The sequence below is a fragment of the Neltuma alba genome, unplaced genomic scaffold, assembly GCF_004799145.2.
Source record: "Neltuma alba isolate B1F8T4 unplaced genomic scaffold, ASM479914v2 tig00003655_pilon, whole genome shotgun sequence".
NCBI lineage: Eukaryota > Viridiplantae > Streptophyta > Magnoliopsida > Fabales > Fabaceae > Neltuma > Neltuma alba.
Window position 1 is genome coordinate 24096 of NW_021633372.1, and position 10118 is coordinate 34213.

The window sequence follows — 10118 nt, forward strand, 5'->3', positions numbered from 1 at the left end:
ACTACGTCATCACAAACACTCGTCCAGAAAATAATAGAACCAAATCCATCCAGCACACAATCCAACATTTATTGGTTATTACTACTTCACAAACCATCAACCAGAGAATGATACATACAAATTATAAAAGAATTCAACAACTAGGAAAATTTGGAGAACCAACGAATGAGGCAAATTAACTCGGTGGGTTTTACTCATTTCACAAAAGATTTTATTTTCTCTGTCTCATTTGTGAAGAATATCAAACAGATCCCAATCGGCCAATCCATAGTCCATATTCATACAAAGAGGCAAAATATCATGTTGGCTATTAAGATGAAATCAATAAGCATGGATGGAGAAAAAGATATTAAAAGGGATTTTTAAAGACCCCAAGATCAAGAAAAGCAGTGAAAACTCATGAGTATGAGAAATAGAGAAAGTAGAAATCGAACGGTTGGAGAGGAGGTGAGGCCAGTTTGCAGTCTACACTCTACATCAAAGATTGACGTCGACGATGGATTGGGGCCGAAGAGAAGCTACAAAGGTTGCGACTTTAATGGAGGCTAGAACTGGAGAGTGGGACTGTGACTCTGTGAGTGAAGAGATGAAGTCAAGATGAGAGAGGCAGCGTGAGTTAGTAATAGGGGTGTTCATGGAGCCCAGTGGCCCGCTATGCCCGCCCAAGCCCGCAAGAAAATGTCTAGCCCGTCCTAAAAAAATTGGCCCAAAAGATATATCGGGCATGTTCGGGCTGGGCAAATTGTCGGGCAGGGCTGGGCATCGGGCTCGGTATGCTGCCCTACCCATTTGGCCTTGCCCGCAAAAATATATATAATTTTATTTATATATATTTTATTTGTCTCATATTTATCTCCTGAATCAAACACATTGTTGCATCAATATTCAATATTCATTATACTTATTTATTTTCAAATGATTTTGAGAGTAAACGTGTTATCATTTACTGCAATTTGTATAACCATTTTCTTTTTTAGTACAAACATTATGACCATTAGCAATTTATATAATTGATCCATGCTCTTATGAGTATTTGGGAGTTATGGGAAAAAAAATATTTACATTTGGTTGAGAAATTTTAGAAACTAGAAAAGCAATTAAGTTTAATAAAGTATACTAACAACATTTTTGTTTGTCATAATTTACTCCTCTTAGCTACTATAAAATGTTGTTTCATAATATATTAATTAGAAATAACTAAATTAAGGTCAAGTTGCCATTTTAATATAAAGTTACATTAGATTACCTAGAAGAACATAAATAACTAGTTAAGTAATATAGTATATTGATTTGCTGGGCATGGAAGCCCGCCCTGCCCAGCCCGCATTTGCCCAGCCCGAACTTACTAGGGCTTTTCATGGGCAGGGCCGGGCAATGGGCTGCATTTTCAAGCCCGTTCATTTTTCGGGCTGGGCATCGGGCAAGGGTCCTGCCCTGCCCAGCCCTGCCCATGTGCAGCCCCTAGCACTAAGTACCGTTCTCCAGCGGCCTCTTTTGCACTTCGTAAATGAGAGAATAGCCGAGAGCGGAGACCGAGAGGCGACTGGTGAGAGTGTAAGACATGGTTCGCTGCTTCCATCAGCTATCGCTGTCTGAAATCTGAAGGGAACGAAAGTGAAAAGTGAAAACTGGAGACTAGAGAGAGGCAAAGACAGTTAGGGCTTCAGCTTCATATTTTATTTGTTTTTACTTTTTAATAATATTAATAATATATAACTCATAATATAAATATAATATAAGATATTTTTTTAAAAATATACATATCGGGATGGGATGACCCCGTCCCAGTCCCATTTTTGTCCCGTTCCAAAATTTTTTGGAACGGGCCCGTCCCTTTTCAATAAGATCGAGACTGGGACAGGCCGGCTGTGAACATCCCCATGAGGAACCGCATTATAAAGGGTGGGATTGGAATGGAAAGAAGATTCAACGTGAAGACCCCAAAAAAAAAGAAGAATTTCACTTCACCTTAGACGTATTGCAGTCAAAATCTTAGTTATGTACTACTAAGAAGAAGAGCTGAATTTGATTTTAAATACAAGAGTTTAGTATTTCATCTCTTATATTTATTTTCTAAACACTAATTTATTTAATTCATGAATTGATATATAATTTATTTAATATTATATAATAATATTTTTGAAAAAAATATGTTATATATATGGCAATTAATTATTTCAATCTATTTAAATTAATTAAATAATTTTTATATCAAAAACAAAGGGCTCGTTTATTACAAAAAAGGAACTCCTTGGTGGCAGTAGAAAAATCAAAGCTTAAGACCGGCGCGAACACGCTGGCGGGGGGAAAAAAAAAGGAAAGAAAGACCGGCGCGGACGCGAATCGGGGCCTTCACGTGCCTCCCTCTCATTTTCTTCACTTGATCTGAATTTGCTGCCACTTCGCTTTTACTTCTCCGCGTCAAAGACCTGTGAGGCGTGAGCCCCAGCCCAGCCGGTAAATGGCCTTGCACGACCGGTTGTAACCGGTAAATCCGGCTCTCTTCTCCGGTGCCATACACTTTCTGGCTTCTGCCATCTTTTCACCCGCAAAACCCGAAAATCCCTGCTCTCGCCCTCTCACTTTCACATCCACGTCCGTCTGCTTTTTCGAAAGAAAGGACCGCTTCTCCGGTGTCCGAGACTGATTCAGCTCCTTCCGAACTTGGTCCTAGGGCTTATGAGGTTCGTCATTTTCGTTTATCAACCTTCTTTTTCTGTTACCTTCGTTTGGTTCACGACAAAATTTGAATGGAAACAAGAAGCTAATTTTTTTCCTTAAGCTTTGCAAGTTCATTCCTGCCTGGATCATTCGATCTTCGACGTACCGTGTTTTTTGTTGTTGTTGTTGTTGTTATAGCTTTTCTACTTGCTTTTGCTGGTCTGCAGTTGAGGATAGTCGTCTTTGGCTGTGGCATTTCTATAGTTTTTTTTTTTTTAAATGCTAAACATGCTGAACATGGTCGAAAATCTATGCATTCGATTGAACTCGCCGTTGGTTTTACCAATTTTGATGCTAGATGCTGAGGTTGGAGTTAAACCACGCCGTTCGAACTTAATTTTTTAGTTTGTGATTTTCCATTCTGTTTTATTAATTGCGATTTAATTCGTTATTTACTGTCTATAGAAAATGTCTGGAGCTGAGGTACTATGGGAGAGATTAGTCCGGGCTGCGCTGAGGAGGGCAAGGATTGGTGACGATACATATGGACGGCCGGCTGTTGGAATTGCTGGAAACGTACCATCGGCACTTGCCAAAAACAGGGATATTGATGAGATATTAAGAGTTGCAGATGAAATTCAAGAGGAGGATCCTAATGTCTCCAGAATCTGTATGCTTTCACTGCTTGTTTTCCATTCCAACGTATTTTATTTGCATTTTGTAACATTTTGCTTTAGTGATACTCAAGGATTGGTTATCTGAGCATGGAAACTAAATTTAAATTGGCTACATCCTGCAAAGGAAGTTCTCTTTGTGAATTGCCGGTTTAAAAATTCCAGATATTGAAATGATATTAAACTCGTATTTTTTTGTAGAATAATAGCTTCTAAGCCTATTGTAAACTTTGGGCTTTGGATTTATTTTTATCATGATCTTTAGCTTTTTTATTTTTATTAATTTGTTGCAATTGTATCATGTCATACCTCTCTGTCTTGCACTTCCTTCCTTGTCTATATTAATAAATATATTTAAATCTGAAATGTGGCTGCTTGCCATCTCATATATAGGATCCGTGCCAGTGCTTCATAATATTTTTTTTAAAAGTTTTTTGGTAAATAATACTTCATAATATTTCATTTATTGCTCAGTGCCCTATCTTATATACCTTATTTACATGCAGTATGTGAGCATGCTTACTCATTATCTCAGAATTTGGACCCTAACAGTGAAGGCCGAGGTGTTTTGCAATTTAAGACTGGTTTGATGTCTGTTATTAAGGTACGATATATATGGTTTGACTTCATTAGTCTTAGATTTAACTTGAAATTTGTGCATTGTTGTCCTGAGAAAAAAGGAGATGAGGAAGCAGAAAGAGGGAGAGGAAGAGAGAGGGAGGAAGGAAGGGGAAAAAGGGGAAGATGTTCAAGATTTGGGAAGGCCTATAATTATTGTTGGTTGATGAATATCAACCGTATCTTTTGCTTGTAGGTTCTCTTGTTCAAATTTGAATTTTTTCTTTACCTTGCGGTATATATTTTGGAAAAAGGTCTATTGTGTTTTTGGAGCTGTTATCAATTTACCAAAATATAAAGAGTTTTGGTGAATGTGTTTGTAGTTGGTTGTGGGTAGAACCTAATGGCATAATGTGATTCATGTAGTTGACTTCACTTAGTGGAATAAGACTTCTTCTTGTTGTTGTTGTATAAATAGAGAGTTTGCTTCAGCAAGTGCCAAATTATTCTATTTATTTAACTTGTAAAAGTCACTTGTGACGTTCATGGCAAGAGGCAGCAACAAATCCAAGGGAAGCCTGCTGTTCTGTATAACCATTTCATTTGTCATTATTTTTATTTTATATTCATTGATTTTCTTAATGCAAGTTTTGTCTCACGTTATCAAAGTTATACTCCAATGTTTCTAGCAGCTATAATTTATATTATCCTGCTCATTTATTAACGTATTTCAGCAAAAGTTGGCTAAGAGAGAAGTTGGAACCATAGATAGAAGTCAGGACATTGCAAAATTACAAGAGTTCTACAAGCGCTATAGGGAGAAGCATAATGTAGACAGGTTACGGGAGGAGGAGATGAAGTTGCGGGAATCTGGTGCTTTTAGTGCAAAGCTTAGCGAGTATGTTTGTGTATTAGCAAAAGTTGCCCATTTAGATGATCTTGTGCTTTCTCTTTCTTCCCCCTCCCCTTTAGACACCAGCACTCCCCAAAGTAAGAAGTTCTATAGTGCAATCTGCTGTGGATGTGATTTATTTTCACAATTTTGTATGGAGAGGACCTCTTTTCCTCTAACTATATTTCTTCATATTGCTCTTTTTTCTCTCCAATACATTCTCCTTTTTTACTTAAAAAAGCGATGCTGTTGAATTGGTAAATTTTTTAGGCCAAATAATTAGTAATTTTGATAATTGAGTTTTCAAGCATTTATGCTATAGGTTAGATAGCTGAGCAATGGATAGAGAGCATAGCCAGAAATAATAATGCCGAGTAAATTGAAAAATTGCATGATGAACAAAATATCATTTTGATTGAGGAAATATAATGATGAACCATGAAGGAAAGGAGTTGTAGCTTGAGTTATAGTACTCGTATTTAACTTTGTTGACAGCAAAGGATTTTACCAGTTTTTCAATTATCACCAAGATTGAAGTGGCTTCCATGCAATTATCTGCCAACTCCTTTTTTCACTTAAGTTTCTTTCATGGCCTGGTTTCATCTTCTGAATATGTGTTGTGTGTATTCCTTTTGAAATTTAAATTCTTTGCTGTTGAATATAGGTTGGAGCGGAAGACATTGAAACGGAAAAGAATATTTGCTAGTTTAAGGGTTTTGGGCATGGTCATTGAACAGCTGTCCACCGAAATTCCTGAAGAGGTTTGCTTCTGTTCTGTTTGACATGTATCATATGAAGATGCAATCCTTTTACATGTGTAATGAATATATATGTTTATTTTTTTGGGGGGGGGTTGTAAAAGACGTCATTTTATGGAGTGTTACAGTGATGCTACCTTTAGAAAAGAAGTGGTGATGCTTTTGGAGACTTTGCTTATCATCTTCTTTTATATGAATTATGAATCATGAGTGTTTTGCTTCTTTTAATCCTTCTTTCTTTCTTTCTCTCTCTTTCTCGGTTTTTCATAGTGTTTTAAAATTAGACTGGCCTCCTCCGTGGAGAATGGATTTGTTCATGATTCAGTTTTTCAACTTGAGTGTAATGTGTTTGTGTGATGTTTTATATGATCTGAATTCTGAAGTTTATCATGTTGCCTTTCATGTGTTCATACTAGTGTCCATACTCCATACTTCATAGGGAGTAAGCTTAACATGTTTTCAGGGTTGATAAGAGAAGGCATTTCTGCTGGAAGCATTTTCTGTAGAAAATTGCTTTTCCTAAGCTACTGTTGTTTGTTATTTGGTGGAGCTTGAGTTTTCATTAATGTTATTAATGATCATCTCTTAACAGATTTTTCTTTTTGTTGCAGCTGAAATCTCTGATGGAATCAGATTCTGCAATGACAGAAGACCTAATTGCTTACAACATTATTCCCTTGGATGCTCCTTCCTTAACAAATACTATTATGTCTTTGCTTGAGGTTAGGGAGTTATTTTGCTTAATATAGAAGTTAGAGACCAGGAATAAAACAATGAGATATATAGAGAGAGAGAGTGACCAGGAAGATAAGCTTGTATTATTGGTCTGTGTACTCTGATATATATAGACATGTCTAGTGTGATTGACATGACCAAATTTCTATACCAATGCTATAGCCATCATTGAACTAACTAATTAATCTAACTCTCATTATTTTCACTAATACTTAGGACTTGATATTTGGAATATTATTGTCTGGATTTTTACCTGAGGAAACATATTGCTAGGTTCAAGCAGCAGTTTCAGCTTTGAAGTACTATAGGGGTTTGCCGGAGTTACCTCGGGGTCATCCAATTCCTGCTGCTAGAGATGCTGATATGCTTGATTTTTTGCAGTGTATCTTTGGATTTCAGGTCAGCATGGGCGAGTTGTCATGCACATTTTTACTGGGATGGATCTCATTTTTAAAACCTTCAATCATTTAGGGTTTGGTGGCAATAAGGGGCCAAATTTCTTGATATTTGCAATTTTTTTCTGGTATTCTGGTGCGATCAGATGAAGGGGCATGACTGCATTTATTAAGATCTCCCATTTGTCTGTTCAGATGTTTTGTATATATGTATTCAGCTTGGAGTTCAGCTCTTCAAAGTTTATGGTGGTTTCTTTTAAGATAAGGAGGGAGATTAGATATATGGTTGCATGTTCAATTTTACTTTTTAGTAGTTTGTTGTTTTTTTCCTCTCTCCATGATGTTTCTATGTTAGGATTTTTTTTTTTCCTGTAAGTTGTATAGGTCTAATTTCTTTCAACGCTTGAATTTGTCTGTGTAAACAGCAAATTCTTTCCATTTTTATTTTCCTATTACAATTCTCTGCCCTTTTTTTTTTTAAGTACCAATTACCAATACTTTAAATTCTCATGTATGATGATTTTGAGTTGAGAAATTTTTGAAGACATCAGTTGAATTAGGCGGTGAAGATTTGAGTGGAGTTTTTCACAATTGTCATTGTCTCTTCTCTGGTCTTTATTCTTATAATTAATTGTTTAATATAGATGGAACAAAGTCATAATCTGATTCATTTGATCGTGTTCTGATAAGGAGCTATTAGATGCATTGGTAGTATCAATACAAAATCATTCTCTCTCTTGCATTTGATGACGGACATTTGTTTTTTCCAGAAAGATAATGTCTCTAATCAGCGAGAACACTTAGTTCACCTGCTTGCTAATGAGCAGTCTCGGCTTGGAATTCCAGCTGAAACAGAACCTGTAAGTCTCAAAACCTTTTGGGTTTTTTTTTTTTTTCGCTGAATGGTCAATAAGTTGTCTTTGTCTTGCTCTTAAATGTTTTTCAAATGTGTCATGAATTATAATTAAAGTAGTTTTATCAAGTAATATAACAAAGGATGCTACATCATTTCCCAGAGATGAAATGTGTAAAGTAGGCTTTCATGACCTTTAGGTTATGTAGGGCTAGGGGGAGGTACTCCTGTTCTACTGCTCAGGGAAGCAATTATTTCATTTAAATATCTGATAAAGTGGAATTGTGCAATCATAAAGTAGTTTCAAAATTACGGTGCATAAGCCTGTTGAATTTGCTTCCATGGATCAGTAGTGTCCTTTTGAGTTTGTGATCGTGCTAAGCAAATGGTTATGTGTGAGGGGTGTCATTGTGTTACTTTCTGCCTTCTACTTCTGGCAGTTTGAGGAGGATTTTACATCCTTTCTTTATGCATTCCTCCTATTTAAGCTAGCTGTACAAGACGTTCATCCGTTTTGTTCTTGAGGATGTGGCTCTTGTTGTCATTGTTTTTCCCTCCTGTGTTTTCTCTGTTGTATACTTTATAGTGTCTATTGACCCGCAATTGTCTTAGTGTCAACAAAACCAATCAAAGGTCTGGTTGGGTTTATGGAGTCTCTATATCTGTGCTTTGGGTCTATATTTCTTCCCTAGTATTTTTGCTTATAGTGCCTTTCTTTGAGCTACTGAACTACATCTTTTTTGGATTTTTTTGGGAGGACATTTTGTCCTTAGTTTTGTGTTTTCTTTTCCTCTCCTTGGCTTTTTTCTTTGTTACTTGAAGCTAGAGCTCAAAGACTGGACAAACTGCAGCCATGTCTCGTGCCTTTTGAGTACTAAACTCTCATTTCTTTGTTATGAACATTCTGATGACATGATGGCCCAATAGCTTCAGCTGTTCAACAAAAGCCCTTGATTATTTTATTAATATTTTTAACACTTAATATACAACTTGTTCTGGCAAGAAGAAAAAAAAATCTAGCTACGAGATGCTGGAGAGAACCTTTGGATATCTAAAGTTTCTAATCCCTTATTTTAAAACCTTAAATTAATATGCACCAGAGGAATCAAGAGTAGGCTAAAGGTTATGGCCTCCTCCGCCATTGGTTTTTGTCATTCAATGTCTGATGATCTTTTTTTGCCCCCTTCTTATTTCTTCTTATGATTTACGTCTCTTGCTTCTAGAAACTGGATGAGGCTGCGGTGCAGAACGTATTTGTGAAGTCCCTTGAGAATTACATTAACTGGTGTAGCTATTTAGCTATTCAGCCTGTTTGGAGCAGGTATAAATATTATCAGCTATCTGTGACTGAGCGCTGAATGTAATTTATGGTTTATGATGACTGAGAGTTGAGGATCTGGAATGGCTTTGAGCAGTTTGGATGCTGTTAGCAGAGAGAAGAAATTGCTATACGTCTCTTTAATTTACCTAATATGGGGTGAAGCTGCCAATATCAGGTTTAGGTTTCTGCGAGAATGCTTGTGCTACATATTTCACCATGTAAGATAACTGAGCAGACAATCTAAGTCATCTTTCTTTGGTTGACTCTGAAAAGTTCATGTTAATTAATTTGTTGAGGTTATTAAAGGCCATTTTCATCCTATTATCATTTTTGTAAGCTTTCGTGGATTTTTTACTGTGAAGAAAAGCATTGAATATGCACAAGTTTTTATTCCATATATACGTTGAATTATCCTTCTCTGTAATTGCAATATTGCTCCCAACCTTCAGCGCCTTTGCAGGATGTTGAGTGTTAAACAAACTTGAAATGATCTTTTAGGAATAGGAATTTGAATAGTATTGAATGCATTGGCTTGGTGTGTCTGCTACTTTTAGCCTATTTCATTCTAGCTTGGCAGATTGCTATATCTTCTGCTTCTTCTTCTTCATGGGTATATTTTGGCTTTAGTTCTACATGTCATGCATTCCTTTTGTTTTGCCTACTAATTGTTCTATCTCTTGTCAACTCTTATCTATAGTATTGGATTTTTACTCATGAATTTGGGTTGCAGATGGCTAGGGAAATGGATGAAATTGTGAGCAGCAAATTGCACAGCCAGCTAATAGTTGCATTACTCAGGATGGCGTTTCTTTTCTTGATCAAGTTATCTGCCTCTCTATGGCATTGTTGCTGCAGTAAGTTTCTGCATGTTTATAATTGTTCTACTAACTTTACAAACAAGTAAAACTAATTGGAGACATAAGAAGTGCTCAGAATTTATGCCAACTTGACCAAAATTTTGACTGTGGACTGTGCTGAAGAGTGAAGAGCTAAAGCAGAGAGGCTTAGGTTTGATTCTTGTTATATTTTAAAGAACAAACTGAAAGGCCTCCTGAAACTGAATAGCTGTTGTGGAGAGCACCATTGTATATTCTATTGAGCAGCACATATCAGTCAACGTATGACTTGGGCATTCCCTATAACTTAGATTCCCTTCAATTGGCCAACCAGACTGACATTTCGACAGACACAACTCGGTGACACTATTCTTTTGTTAGTCAGAACTTTTTGTAGGTAGTGCTCTAGATATGCTGACCACTAACTTACAAATG

The 10118-nt window shown here is 36.5% G+C and overlaps 1 protein-coding gene across 1 annotated transcript; it reads left to right on the forward strand.

Moving 5' to 3' along the window:
- Nucleotides 1–2466: 2466 nt before the first annotated feature.
- On the forward strand, nucleotides 2467–9701 carry LOC114742120 (callose synthase 9-like; the record flags this gene model as incomplete). The annotated part of the gene is made up of 12 exons (XM_028930386.1): nucleotides 2467–2684; nucleotides 3127–3331; nucleotides 3842–3939; nucleotides 4628–4791; nucleotides 5450–5546; nucleotides 6155–6265; nucleotides 6552–6677; nucleotides 7444–7533; nucleotides 8750–8847; nucleotides 8942–9065; nucleotides 9425–9457; nucleotides 9578–9701. Coding segments are annotated over exons 2-12 (1267 nt in total), but the record flags the coding sequence as incomplete, so codon positions are not given.
- Nucleotides 9702–10118: the final 417 nt, after the last annotated feature.